The 15,326-nt window shown below is 45.2% G+C and overlaps 1 protein-coding gene across 6 annotated transcripts in view; it reads left to right on the top strand.

Moving 5' to 3' along the window:
* The window catches only part of RUNDC3B (RUN domain containing 3B), a 141,971-nt gene extending 128,524 nt beyond the window's left edge, over positions 1-13,447 (top strand). For 2 of the 6 annotated variants that reach the window (XR_012847774.1, XR_012847773.1), the window contains 3 exons: positions 1,680-1,798; positions 3,178-3,280; positions 12,707-12,789. Coding sequence is in view for 4 of the 6 variants with exons in the window: in XM_075827645.1 (XP_075683760.1) it covers positions 1,680-1,798; positions 12,707-12,852 (265 nt within the window). In the remaining 2 variants the exon portion in view is untranslated. Of the gene's footprint in view, positions 1-1,679; positions 1,799-3,177; positions 3,281-12,706 lie in introns of all 6 variants that reach the window. The other 4 variants (XM_075827645.1, XM_075827642.1, XM_075827646.1 and 1 more) reach the window with 2 other exon arrangements.
* Positions 13,448-15,326: the final 1,879 nt, after the last annotated feature.

Below are 15,326 nucleotides of genomic sequence, written 5' to 3'. Positions count from 1 at the left end.
TCTGACGCCACTTATCTCCAAGGGAAACAAAGCATCCAAAAAGTTCAAATCCGACTTGTCCAGTACTCGTTTTCCAACGGTGACAAACTTTTGGGAACTGTATGCGTTTTCACATAACCAATAGATTAAAATTGGTGGAATCTGTATTTGTATCTATATATTGCTGGAATCATATTTGAGCATAAATTTGTGACTTTTTACCACTCTTACCCCTATAGAAAACTGGGCGGGCTAGCCTCGAGGACAGGTCCACCAGCGCACATACAGATTTGCTATAATTTATATCAGAAACTGGCGTAAATTAAAGCGCAAATCTGCCACACAGACAGCCAAAGATGCGCTAAATTTCGTAAGAGGCGTGCGTGTCTTCATAAATTTTACATTTCACACAGAACTTTAGTTTAAGAGTGGTGTATGACGCGCCAGTCTTAATAAATTCCCCCCATTGTTTTTTTTTCTTTCATATATACATTTCTATAGCTGCTTTCAAACTTCTTCTGGTTGCCCCTGGAAACAGACAGCAGTTTATATCTAGTGTCAGGCATGTGACCTCATCTTTAACTGTGTTCATTGTTATTTGAGCTCCCACAGTGCTCTGCTCTCTGACAGGAAACCAACAGAGTTCTGAATTTAGCTTTAGATGCGAACGGAGAAGAAAACAATGTAACTGTACATCAGTACAGTATATGTAAAGGAAAGTATTTGCAAGTTACTCAGCATTGTATATAGACCGTAACTGTGGAATGCTGTACATTGTTGCTCATAAACAATTCTCTTTTAACTTCACGCTTTATCATGGTGCACAAAAGAAACAGTAAAATGACATACTCAACTCTGCTACATCTGAACATTGCTCACTCCCTACCTACTTTATACACAGAGCATTGATATCATCTGCATCCATGTGCTATGTGCTTGTAATTTGGAAGGTGTCCGTTTACTTTCTACAGTGTCCGTATCAACTTTACACACAGGAGAATCTTGTGTATGGCAAAATCTGGGTGATGACCAATATGGATTCTATTACGGATCCTACAGGGATTGTCACCCAGCATTTCATAGTCATACTTGCTTACTCTCCAGGATAGTCTGGGGATCCAGAGATCAACCCCAACTCCCAGCAGAGCAGTCAAATCTCCCACAAAGGCTTCTGACAGAAACCACTAGGGGGAGCTCACTGCATATGTAAGGATATTACTCACATTGACATTATTGGGAGCTGTATAAATTTGTATGTAGTCAGCTCCCCCTAGTGGGGGCTGCAGACAGGCAGAATTTTCGCATTGATTTCTATGGCTGCGTAATGGTAAACACTCTCCTTGCAGTATTGTTTATAGAGGGCAGGTACTCTTCTGACTCTGTTAATATGGGAACTTTGGCTTTATTTAAGGGAGCGTGACCCGTATGTACGGTCGGGGGTTTACATAGAAAATAATTCTGAGGCTCTCAAATTATGCCGTTGATTGTAAAAAGTAGAAATGTAGGGTTGAGGGATATCACTGTACCGGATAAGCTGATTTCTTCTTCAGGAGTCTGGAAAATGTGAGTGCAACCCCGCCGTAATTTATTATCATCTGACTTTACTATCTTGACAATGGGGGAAATGCCCTTTATATATAAAATATGATATTTGCATATACATGGCCTTGTATTAAATTCCTGGTCACTTTATTTTTCAGTAAAACGTTCCATCGTTTGGGGCACTTATCTGCTGATGCCAGCCTGTCTCAGATTTCGTTTGACCCTGGGCATTCTTTGGATGGAAATGGAAAATATGACAGCTCCCGCTTATGTGGAGGTGAATCATTTCTAATCTTATCTTTGATGATGAATATTGGCATATAGTGCAGCCTAACTATGAATATCCTTCAGTATCCGCACCTTCTCAAGGAATACCACCAGCAGTTGTGATGTAAGAACCCTGCGGACTGTATAGAGCCCCTCACCTACCACCCTCATATAACTCTTCCTGTCATAGGTCTACTTGTTAATCACTGCTAGGCCACATGGTACAAACACTGGAGTCCAATACTTTCTTAAAGAGGCTCTGTCACCAGATTTTGCAACCCCTATCTGCTATTGCAGCAGATCGGCGCTGCAATGTAGATTACAGTAACGTTTTTATTTTTAAAAAACGAGCATTTTTGGCCAAGTTATGACCATTTTTGTATTTATGCAAATGAGGCTTGCAAAAGTCCAAGTGGGCGTGTTTAAAGTAAAAGTCCAAGTGGGCGTGTATTATGTGCGTACATCGGGGCGTTTTTACTACTTTTACTAGCTGGGCGCTCTGACGAGAAGTATCATCCACTTCTCTTCAGAACACCCAGCTTCTGGCAGTGCAGACACAGCGTGTTCTCGAGAGATCACGCTGTGACGTCACTCACTTCCTGCCCCAGGTCCTGCATCGTGTCGGACGAGCGAGGACACATCGGCACCAGAGGCTACAGTTGATTCTGCAGCAGCATCGGCGTTTGCAGGTAAGTCGATGTAGCTACTTACCTGCAAACGCCGATGCTGCTGCAGAATCATCTGTAGCCTCTGGTGCCGGTGTCCTCGCTCGTCTGACACGATGCAGGACCTGGGGCAGGAAGTGAGTGACGTCACAGCGTGATCTCTCGAGAACACGCTGTGTCTGCACTGCCAGAAGCTGGGCGTTCTGAAGAGAAGTGGATGATACTTCTATACACAACGCCCAGCTAGTAATAGTAGTAAACACGCCCCGATGTACACACATAATACACGCCAAGTTGGACTTTTACTTTAAACACGCCCACTTGGACTTTTGCAAGCCTCATTTGCATAAATACAAAAATGGTCATAACTTGGCCAAAAATGCTCGTTTTTTAAAAATAAAAACGTTACTGTAATCTACATTGCAGCGCCGATCTGCTGCAATAGCAGATAGGGGTTGCAAAATCTGGTGACAGAGCCTCTTTAATATGAAGACCCTGTTTATTACAGATCTGTCAGATATGTATTTATTCTGTCCTGCCTGAGGGTAGAATACAGAAGGGACAGACACGCTGATGTCAGTGGTCCGTCACTTTTTAGGTAAATCTCTGTAGTTTAGCAGAACTTACGCTTTAGAGTTGCAATGCTTGAGTTCAATGATACTCATATCTTCATAGTGCCCCCTGCTGTCCAGCCGCTGATTGACACTTTTCTCCCTATGCGCAGTAATCGTGTCAAATCCATGAATGGAGGGTGAGGACAGCATGATGGCATGATTATCATTGGACTCAAGCTTTGCATTGCGTCCGGCTCATCGCTCCTGTAAAGTGTAAGTTCTCCAAAAATGCTCGTTTTTTAAAAATAAAAACGTTACTGTAATCTACATTGCAGCGCCTATCTGCTGCAATAGCAGAAAGGGGCTGCAAAATCTGGTGACAGAGCCTCTTTAATGTCACAAAGCTTTTCATTCAGAAATACTCTTATCCCTTTCACTGCCAAGGACATATGTAATACATCATAGCTTTAAACACTTGCCATGGATAGAACATAGATCTTGGTATCATAGTAAAAGTCTGAATCTTTCAATACCTTGCTGCTGCGGACATTTTTTGGTTTCTCATTTTTTTTTTTTCTTTCCTCCCCGTCTTCCAAAATCCATATTTTTTTTAATGTTTCCATCAACAGATATGAGGGCTTGTTTTTTGCAGGACAAGTTTTAAATTTTAACAGGACCATTTATTGTACCCTATAATGTACAGAAAATCTAAAAAAAAATCTTTGTGGGATGGAATAGAAAAAAAACAGCTATTCCACCATTGCTTTTTGGGTTTCCTTTGTACAGCATTCACCATACAGTAAAAAACGTCATGTTAACTTTATTCTGCGGATCAGGGTCAATACGATTACAGCGATACCAAATTTCTAAAATTTCTTTTAAGAATTTGCTACTTTTACAAAAAGTTTGTTAAAGCGGCTCTGTCACCACATTATAAGTGGCCTATCTTGAACATGATGTGATCGGCGCTGTAATGTAGATTACAGCAGTGTATTTAGAAAAACGATCATTTTTGACGGAGTTATGACATATTTTAGCTTTATGCTAATGAGGTTCGTAATGGACAACTGGGCGTGTTTTACTTGTTGGCCAAGTGGGTGTTGTACAGAGGAGTGTATGACGCTGACCAATCAGTGACTAATCAGCGTCATACACTTCTCTCCATTCATTTACACAGCACATAGTGATATAGCTATATCGCTATGTGCAGCCACATAAACACACTATAACATTACTGCAATGTCCTGACAGTGAATATACATTACCTCCAGCCAGGACGTGATGTCTATTCAGAATCCCGACACTTCACTAACGTTTCTGTGAGATTTACAGCAAGGCAAACGTAATCTAGTTTTAAATGACATTTTACAGCGTAATCTCGCGAGATTACGCTTGCCTTGCTGTAAATCTCACAGAAACGTTAGCGAAGTGTCGGGATTCTGAATACACATCACGTCCTGGCTGGAGGTAATGTATATTCACTGTCCGGACACTGCAGTAACTTTATAGTGTGTTTATGTGGCTGCACATAGTGATCTAGCTATATCGCTATGTGCTGTGTAAATGAATGGAGAGAAGTGTATGACGCTGAGGGGTCTCTGATTGGTCAGCGTCATACACTCCTCTGTACAACGCCCACTTGGTCAAAAAGTAAAACACGCCCAGTTGGTAACTCAGTCAAAAATGATCGTTTTTCTAAATAAAAAACACTGCAGTAATCTATATTACAGCGCCGATCACATCATGTACAAGATAGGCCACTTATAATGTGCAGGGCCGCCATCAGGGGGGTATTAGGGGTAGTAGTGTAGGGGGCCCGGCCAAACTTAATTGAAAGGGGGGCCCGGCAACTGCCGTGACTTGCCTTTGGTAGAAAAAAACAGGCCCCTGCAATGGGGCCTGTTTTTTTCACCAAAACAATGTCGTGAGCTGCGGGCCCCCCTCTCGTTTAACACCGCCGTGAGCTGCGGGCCCCCCTCTTATCACCGCCGTGAAACACCGCCCGCTTGCGCGCGTACGAGCGAGCGCGCGAACGACCGCGAGCGAGCTCGCAAACGACCGCAAGCGCGCGCGTCCAGGCGCGCTGCCGAGAGGGAGGCGGTGCGCCCGCAACACAAGATCCAGGGGGAAGGACAGGACAGCACAGCCACACTGGACAGCGGCGCAGTCTACTTACCTGCTGGCCCGCCTCTGACTCGTCCTCCTCCTCGTCCGACTCCTCGTCCGACTCCACCTCCTCGTCCGACTCCGCCTCCTCCTCCTTCTCCAGAGCGTGGCTGCGTAAGGAGAGGGGGAGGAGTCTAGTTGTTGTGCGGCGGCAGTTCTACGATCCCCGCCATTTTCTGGAGCCTGGAGGTGAAGGTGAAGGATGACATCTGGACCGAAGACATCGCCTGAAGAGGCCTGGAGTGGGAGCAGCTCTTCTGACACGGTGAGTAAAGTGTCTCAAAGTGCTGTTTATGTATGGCCCTGTTCACACAGAGTATTTTGCAGGCCGAAAAAATCTGCCTCAAAATTCCTTAAAGAATTTTGAGGCAGATTTTGACCTGCCCACACTATCTTGCCACGTTTTTTCCTGCGTTTTTTGCCCGCTGAGATTGAGGACAGCAGACAAACGCAGCAAAAAATGCATTTTCTGCCTCCCATTGATTTCGATGGGAGGTCAGAGGCAGAACCGCGGCAAGAAAGGACGTGCTGCTTTTTCTTTTTTCCGCGACTGGCTCCCATTGATTTCAGATTAAATCAATGGGAGGCGGTTTTGGAAGTTTTTTGGTGCTGATTCTGACGCAGTGTCCGAGTCAATATCAAGGCCCAAAAACTCTGTGAACTGGGCCTTATTGTTAGGGCTTATTCAGACGAACGTGTAATACATCCGTGCAACGTGCGTGATTTTCACGCGCCTCGCACGGACCTGTGTTACTCTACGGGGTCGTGCAGACGGTCAGTGATTTTCACGCAGCGTGTGTCCGTGTATCCGCTGCGTAAAACTCACGACATGTCCGATATTTGTGCATTGTTCGCACATCACGCACCCATTGAAGTCAATGGGTGCGTGAAAATCCCGCCCAGCACTTCCACAGCAGTATAAACTATGAATGAAAACAGAAAAGCACCACGTGCTACAAACATACAAACAGAGTGTCATAATGATGGCGGCTGCGCGAAAATCACGCAGCCACGCATCATACGCTGCTGACACACGGAGCGGTTATGACCTTTTGCATGCACAAAACGCCACGTTTTTGCGCACACAAAAAGCACACGCTCGTGTAAATCCGGCCTCAGGGTAGGAACACACTAGGCATGAACACTGCGGATTTTATGCAACACATTTTATTGTGGATAATCCGCAGCGTATCACAGTCGCAGCCGAGTGGATGAGGTTTAAACAAATGTCATCCACACGCTGCAAAAATAATGGACCTGCAGTGTGGCTTTTTAAGCCGCAGCGTGTCAATTTATTCTGTGGAATCGCCGCTGCTCTGTTGCGGAAATGCTGCGGTTCTGCCGCAAAAATCACACATGAGAAAAAAAAAGGTACTTTTTTACATTTATAAAAAAGTTTAGACTTACCCCGGCCGTAGTCCTGGTGACGCGATCCTCTATTCTTAGCGCAGCCCCGCCTCCTGTCATGACGTTTCATCCCATGTGACTGCTGCAGCGGTCACATGGTCTACAGTGTCATCCCAGGAGGCGGGGCTACGTTCAGAAGAGAGAGATGCGTCATCTAAACTACGGCCGGGGCAAGTCTAAACTTTTTTTTCCCTGCAGGATTCCCGCAGCGGACACGCCTCACGAAACCTGCGCCACTATTTGGTGCGGTTTTGCTGGCAGAATTCCCTGCGGCTACCGGGGCGGATAAGCTGTGTAGTTTTACTCAGCATATCCGCCTAGTGTGTCCCTTATGATGTCGCTCCTGGAGCTGCTGCCGGTCTCTAAATAGGCAGTTGGTCCAGTAGAATTTGGAATTATTTTTTTTTGTGAACCAGCTTAAAAAAACACAAAACTTTTGTGTTAGGGCCTGTTCACATCACCGTTCGCTTCCGCTCCGGGGTTCCGTCTGAGGTTTCTGTCGGGTGAACCCCGCAACTGAAAGTGAAAGTGACAGCACAGCTTCCGTTTCAGTCACCATTGATCTCAATGGTGACGGAAACATCGCTAATGGTTTCCGTTCGTCACCGTTCCGGCAGGTTTTCGGACGGAATCAATAGCGTAGTCGACTGCGCTAATGGTGACGGAAACGGAAGCTTTCACTTTCCGTTGCGGGGTTCACCCGACGGAAACCTCAGACGGAACAGAAGCGAACGGTGATGTGAACAGGCCCTAACAAAAAAGTTGTGTGTTTTTTTAAGCTGGTTCACAAAAAAAAATAATTCCAAATTCTACTGGACCAACTGCCTATTTAGAGACCGGCAGCAGCTCCAGGAGCGACATCATAAGGGACACACTAGGCGGATATGCTGAGTAAAACTACACAGCTTATCCGCCCCAGTAGCCGCAGGGAATTCCGCCAGCAAAACCGCACCAAATAGTGGCGCAGGTTTCGTGAGGCGTGTCCGCTGCGGGAATCCTGCAGGGAAATAAAAGTTTCGACTTGCCCCGGCCGTAGTTTAGGTGACGAATCTCTCTCTTCTGAACGTAGCCCCGCCTCCTGGGATGACGCTGTAGACCATGTGACCGCTGCAGCAGTCACATGGGATGAAGCGTCATGACAGGAGGCCGGGCTGCGCTAAGAATAGAGGATCGCGTCACCAGGACTACGGCCGGGGCAAGTCTAAAATTTGTATAAAATTTAAAAAAGTGCCTTTTTTATTTTTTCTCATTTGTGATTTTTGCGGCAGAAACGCAGCATTTCCGCAACAGAGGAGCAGCGATCCCACAGAATACATTGACATGCTGCGGCTTAAAAAGTCACACTGCAGGTCCATTTTTTTTGCAGCGTGTGAATGAGATTTGTTCTAATCTCATCCACTCTGCTGCCACTGTGATACGCTGCGGATTTTCCACAATAAAATGTGTTGCATAAAATCCGCAGTGTTCATGCCTAGTGTGTTCCTACCCTAAGGCCGGATTCACACAAGCGTGTGCTTTTTGTGTGCGCCAAAACGTGGCGTTTTGTGCATGCAAAAGGTCATAACCGCTCCGTGTGTCAGCAGCGTATGATGCGCGGCTGCGTGATTTTCGCGCAGCCGCCATCATTATGACACTCTGTTTGTATGTTTGTAGCACGTGGTGCTTTTCTGTTTTCATTCATAGTTCATACGGCTGCAGAAGTGCTGGGCGTGATTTTCACGCACCCATTGACTTCAATGGGTGCGTGATGCGCGAACAATGCACAAATATCGGACATGTCGTGAGTTTTACGCAGCGGACACACGCTGCATGAAAATCACTGACATTGTGCACGGCCCCATAGAGTAACATAGGTCCGTGCGAGCCACGTGAAAATCACGCGCGTTGCACGGATGTATTACACGTTCGTCTGAATAAGCCCTAACAATAAGGCCCAGTTCACAGAGTTTTTGGGCCTTGATATTGACTCGGACACTGCGTCAGAATCAGCACCAAACAACTTCCAAAACCGCCTCCCATTGATTTAATCTGAAATCAATGGGAGCCAGTCGCGGAAAAAAGAAAAAGCAGCACGTCCTTTCTTGCCGCGGTTCCGCCTCTGACCTCCCATCGAAATCAATGGGAGGCAGAAAATGCATTTTTCCCTGCGTTTTTTGTCTGCTGTCATCAATCGCCGCGGGCAAAAAACGCGGCAAGATAGTGTGGGCAGGTCAAAATCTGCCTCAAAATTCGGTGCGCGGTTCCAGGCGGTCGCGGGTGCGCATGTGCGGGTGTTTGCGGGTGCGCGCGATCGGTCGCACGGGCACTAGTGTTTGACGGCCCCCATGACGACCCCCATGCTACCCAGGGCCGCCATCAGGGGGGGTATTATGGGTACTGATGTGAGAGGCCCGGCCAAACCTAATTGAAAGGGGGGCCCGCAGCTCACGACATTCTTTTGGTGAAAAAAACGGGCCCCATTGCAGGGGCCTGTTTTTTTTCTACCAAAGGCAAGTCGCGGCAGTTGCCGGGCCCCCCTTTCAATTAGGTTTGGCCGGGCCTCTCACATCAGTACCCATAATACCCCCCCTCATGGCGGCCCTGGGTACCATGATATAGTGCTGGACGGAGTACCGTTAACAGGCGGTGCCACGGTAGGGGGGCCCAGAAAATTTAGCTGTAGGGGGCTCTGAAATTCCTGATGGCGGCCCTGATAATGTGGTGACAGAGCCTGTTTAAAAGAATAAATTGTTATGTGTTGTCATATTCTGAGACTAATAACTCTTTTATTTTTCCGTTGATGGAGTGCTGTGAGGGCTTGTTTTCTGTGGGGGCGAGCGGTTGTTTATATTGGTACCATTTTAGGGTATACACAACTTTTTGATCACTTTTTTTCAATTTATTTGGGAGCAAAGGTAACCAAAAATAAGCAATTCTGGCAGGTTTTTTTTTTTAACAGCATTCTCCAATTCTGGGCATTCGTGTGAGATAGACACCTGCTGCGTTTTGAGCAGGCTCACCCTATGAGCCTGCTCCATACTCCCCCTACCGACAAAGACGTACAGTTACGTCAAATTTTGGTATGGGGTTAGATGATGCCAGGGTCAAAACTTTAGGTGTAATATTCAGGTCGGAGAACTTCGTTGTCAAGTCCGGGGAGCAGGATGAAAAGTTTTACTTCTTCATTCTGTGTCTGGGTAGGGTAGGGAGGAGCTGCATGAGAGAGCAGGAAGAAAGATAACAGCCTATTACATCTCTCACCTGTACAGTCACCCAGTGACCCCAGGCGGGGATACAGGAACTTCTCTTCATGTTATTACCCCTACCAATCAAGGAGTGTATGTTTCTCTCCGATTGTCGCATTTAGGCCCTGTTCACACGGAGTTTTTTGCAGGAGGAAAATTCCTCCTGTAAAAACTGACCCTGGAGGTTTTCATGTTTGATGTGGTTTTTGACGTGGTTTTTGACGTGGTTTTTGAGGCGGTTTTCCAGGCGGTTTTTCAGGCTGTTTTTGCCGAGGTTTTCACACGCATGAGGCTGGGTTCACACAACCATGTTACGTCCATAATGTACGGAACGTATTTCGGCCGGAAGACCCGGACCGAAGACAGTGCAGGGAGCCGGGCTCCTAGCATCATAGTGATGTACGACACTAGGAGTCCCTGCCTCTGCGTGGAACTACTGTCCCGTACTGTAATCATGATTACAGTACGGGACAGTTGTCCTGCAGCGAGGCAGGGACTCCTAGCGTCGTACATCACTATGATGCTAGGAGCCCGGCTCCCTGCACTGTCTTCGGTCCGGGTCTTCCGGCTGAAATACGTTCCGTACATTACAGACGTAACATGGTCGTGTGAACCCAGCCTGACAGCCTTCTGTCAACGGATCTGTCACCATTGAAATGAATGGTGATGCAAACGGAACTTACTTCACACTTGCCTTTCCGTTGAGGGGTTCCCCTGACTGAAAGCACCGACGGAACCCCTGAGCAGAAACCACGCTGATGTGAACAGGCCCACATTAAAAAAAACATTGTTTTCTGTTTGCATCATCATTGACTTCAATGCTGATGGATCCGTTGCTAATGGGATTCCCTACACTGCGGTATTGGTTCAGTCGAAACGACAGAACCCTTTGCACAACGGGGACAAACAGAAACAATTAGCAACGGATCTGTCACCACTTCACACTTGCCTTTCCGTTGAGGGGTTCCCCTGACTGAAAGCACCGACGGAACCCCTCAGCGGAAACCACGCTGATGTGAACAGGCCCACATTAAAAAAAAAAAAGTATACTTACTTCTTGAATCAATTTCCCAACATCAATGTCCATTCGGTGGTACACCTCTGCTGTCGTCATTTCTGTTCCTGAAATGTTAAAAAAAAAATAAAAAAGAGATGACATCCATGAACAACTGCATAACAAAATTAAAAAATTAAAAATAAAAAAATTGAAAAAAAAAATCTAAAAAAAAAATCAGAAAAAAAAATTAAAAAAAAAATTCTAAAAAAAAAAATGCACAGCTCCATACATGTATAGCATGTATGGAACATAGGAGCAAGTGCACTTACTTGTATTTGGATGCAGGACTTCGGTTTTCTGTATCCCTGAGTTCTGTCCACGATGTTTTTCAGCCTCCACGAGCAGACAGGAAATGACAGCCCCTTTCTGGGCTGGACTAGCAGCAGGAGACTGCAAGAAACTCCTCCAAAACTCTCGGCAATATACTCGTCAGAAAACACCTCACTAGTTCGAGGTGTTTTTTGACGTGTCCCCATTGCTTTCAATGCGGTTTTGGACGCGGAAACCGCATCAAGAAGGGTCATGTCCCTTCTTTTTGCCGCGAGGCGTTTTTTTTACTCGCGGTAAAAAAACGCCTCCGTCTCCCATTGAAATCAATGGGAGTCATTTTGGGTCGTTTTTGGCGCGTTTTCCGACGCGTTTTCCGCGTCAAAAAACGTGTCAAAAAACTCCGTGTGAACAGGGCCTTAGGCCAGATTCACACGAACGTGGGGAAACTCGGACGTGAAAAACTTGAAATTTTTTATATCCGAGGTGTTCCCGTGTGGGTTTCATTTTCACAGATCTCCATAGACTTGAGGAACAAAATAGGATGTGTTCTATTTTTCAACTGAACCTTCACACGTTCCGTTGCAACAACGGCCGTGTGAACGGCCCGATTAAAATACATGCGTCCGTGACGGGGGGTTGTTTTAACGGCTGTCACACGGACGTACTCTACGTTCGTTTGAATAAGCCCTTAGAGGTGTTGTTTTTTCTTTCATTTCCTGTACTACAGGGCCGAGAAGATGAGCATTTGCACATTTAATCAGCCCCTGCACCTAATGACACCAGTTTTTCGACTTCTAGATCACAGCGATTTTTTCTCTTCTTAGTTCTGGTGATTATGTGACTGTAAACATAGGCACACGTGGACTGTATGAACTCTGAACATGCTGAACCTTAGGCTCTGTCAGACGTTTAGCCACAAACATGACTTTTTATGCATTTTTTACACAATTTACACTTTGATGCAAAATTACAATAAGGCTCCCATGAGTGTAAAGTGATGGGTGACATTTTCACCAAGTGCCAGGTGTGTACTTTCAGAAAATATACAGCAGAAAAAGTAAATTTGCAAACAGCTTTGATAACAAATTTCCTAACATTTTGTGTATACAGCTCCTATGCAGACCTATATGCCTCCATAGTAACTAACTACAGACAAACCCAGTGTCGTTTGATCCTGCAGTCATACTCCTATCTGCCTCCTACTACTTCCTAACATACTGTACATCCAGTAGGTCACAATAAGTAAAGGACAGATGGAGGGGAGTATGACTTCCAGGGACAGACTACACAGAATTTGTTCGTAGTCTGTTACCATGGATACCCATAGATCTAAATAGAAGCTGTATACACAAAATGTTTGATTTTTAATAAAGATTATTTGCAAAGTTGCTTCATTAGATAGATTGGAAAAATAAAAATAGATGTTTGCGAAAGGTGGACGTATCATTTAAAATGTATGGATGAGGTGCAATATCTCAGCTCCAACATGAACCTTTCTATTTTGAAGGTGGAAGGAGAGGGACCCCTGATGCAGAACATTGTTGAATTTAACATATCCATCTTTTTTTTGGCCAGGTAAAGAAGACACCCCTTCATTAATTGGCCTCTGTGGTTCCCTCACCTCTGTTGCAAGTTACAAGTCCCTCACCAGCCTCAAATCCAGTGAATGTCTTGCCAGTCCCACCACAGAGATGACAAGCCCAGGCCTAACCCCTTCATGAACCAAGAATGTGTACAGTAAAGGACAAGCTTTTTCTCTCTTATTTTTCATATGCAGACTAAACTTCATGTGTGAACGGCTACAGAAGAAGGCACAACGTCTTGTTAATAAAACCAATGACTTATTTTCTTGCAATTTGTTTTTCTTTTTGTCTATAAATGTATCACTCCAGATATGTTTTTGATCTAATTTAAGCGGGTCTGACTGGTAACTGCATTAAGACGGCATAACTTGGTACAGCTAAACAAGGTGCCACTGTCCATATTCAAGTGACTGACAGTGGTGCTTACCAGTTTTGATCAATGCCCCCGATGTGTCGCCAGTATTTTTCATTACATCCAAGTATGCTTCTTAGCACTGGACTGAATCGCGTGTACACTAAACCATTGATTGTTTCACAGGGTGATGTGGCGCCATCCGCTCGATCTGGCGTGGTTTTATTTTGGTTGTACGCTTTTTTCGTTTTTGTGCCATCTGCAGGTCAACACAGCTGAACATGTGGACTTTTTTTCTATTTTTGTATGTGCAAGGTTAATCCTTCCATTAAAAAAAAAAAAAGTACAAAATACAGAAATAAAACATGGGTTGACAGCAAACGTTCTACGGCCATTTATTTGTAATATTAAAATTTTTTAAGGTGATAAAACTATTTCTTTTTGCATTTTTGTTTTAACCAAAAAGGTGACAAGTCTTCATATCTTCAGACTTTCATGGTATGACATCATAGCAGCCGAGTCCATGTCATTTATTCATTTCCTAACTCTACGAAATCCAAGGCACCAGACGTGGCAGATTTACTATTCAAGTTTAGATCGAATTCTGCCGTACGTGCTGTGCACCACATTTAACAACGGTTTTAGACACTTTTTGTGCCACACTCGTCAAGAGGGTGTGGCTTAATGGAAAGGGGTGTGGTCAAGGAGGAAGGGTTTGGCTTAAAGAGGCTCTGTCACCAGATTTTGCAACCCCTATCTGCTATTGCAGCAGATCGGCGCTGCAATGTAGATTACAGTAACGTTTTTATTTTTAAAAAACGAGCATTTTTGGCCAAGTTATGACCATTTTTGAATTTATGCAAATGAGGCTTGCAAAAGTCCAAGTGGGTGTGTTTAAAGTAAAAGTCCAACTGGGCGTGTATTATGCGCGTACATCGGGGCGTTTTTACTACTTTTACTAGCTGGGCGTTCTGACGAGAAGTATCATCCACTTCTCTTCAGAACACCCAGCTTCTGGCAGTGCAGACACAGCCGTGTTCTCGAGAGATCACGCTGTGACGTCACTCACAGGTCCTGCATCGTGTCGGACGAGCGAGGACACATCGGCACCAGAGGCTACAGTTGATTCTGCAGCAGCATCGGCGTTTGCAGGTAAGTCGATGTAGCTACTTACCTGCAAACGCTGATGCTGCTGCAGAATCAACTGTAGCCTCTGGTGCCGATGTGGCCGACACGATGGGGTCCCGTTCCGTCGGAGCTTTCCGTCAGAACGGGACACTGAACAGACACAAACCAGAGGTTTCCATTTCCATCACCGTTGATTTCAATGGTGACGGATCCGGTGCCCATGGTCTCCATTTGTGTCTGTTGTGCACCGGACCCGTCGTTTTGCAGGAAGCAATAGCGTAGTCGTTATTTGATCATTAATAAATTCAGTAAACAAAATGGACACCGCCTGCCGGATGACCGCTACACATGCAATGTGTCACGCTCCGAAAAAGGAAACATAAATTTATTTTAGAAAACGTAATTGTGGTGGAGGAGATGACGTGAATCTGCGTTTCTTATTTAATTGCTTCCATTAGCGACGTTTATTATAGCGGCACCTGACAAATAAGTGACAGATTCTGATTGTTTCTGATTTGGGTTTTTAGTGTTTCTTTGTTTTGTGTAAAGATGAAAAGGTTTTCAAAGGAGAAAGATTAAATAAAAAAATAAAACACTTTGATGATAAAAAAAAAACGAGAACCACCGGCAGGAACATTATAACCGGGCCTTGTAAGGAAACTAGAGCAATGGGATATAAATATCTATGCTTGAGAGTCGATGATAAAGATTCTGTGTAAATTCTGTATCGGTGATATGGAAGGTTTCAGGTAGTAACATATCTATAGGGGGCGCACTCACTTCCAGACAGAGGCATAGCTAAAGGGAGTGCATGCGTAGCTGTTTCACCGGGGACCTGGTGCCTTGGGGGCCCAAAAGCCCCTCTGCCACATAAAAAAAAAAGTCACCAGTATTATAAATGCCATGTGGTAGATGGGCGTCAATGTTAGACTTTGCAATTGGACACAGGAGTTCAAGTTACACCTCTGCCACACAAGAGGACAGGAGTACTGAAAATGGTACACGGCCGATAGGTGGCCAAGTTATCGATTTTGACTTGGGGCCTAGAAACTTTAAGGCTATGTTCACACAGGGCGGATATGCTGTGTAAAAAGTACACAGCGTATCCACCCTGAGAGCTGCAGGGAATAGC

This window comes from Rhinoderma darwinii, chromosome 5, assembly GCF_050947455.1.
Source record: "Rhinoderma darwinii isolate aRhiDar2 chromosome 5, aRhiDar2.hap1, whole genome shotgun sequence".
NCBI lineage: Eukaryota > Metazoa > Chordata > Amphibia > Anura > Rhinodermatidae > Rhinoderma > Rhinoderma darwinii.
This window is presented reverse-complemented; position numbering and strand designations above follow the sequence as displayed.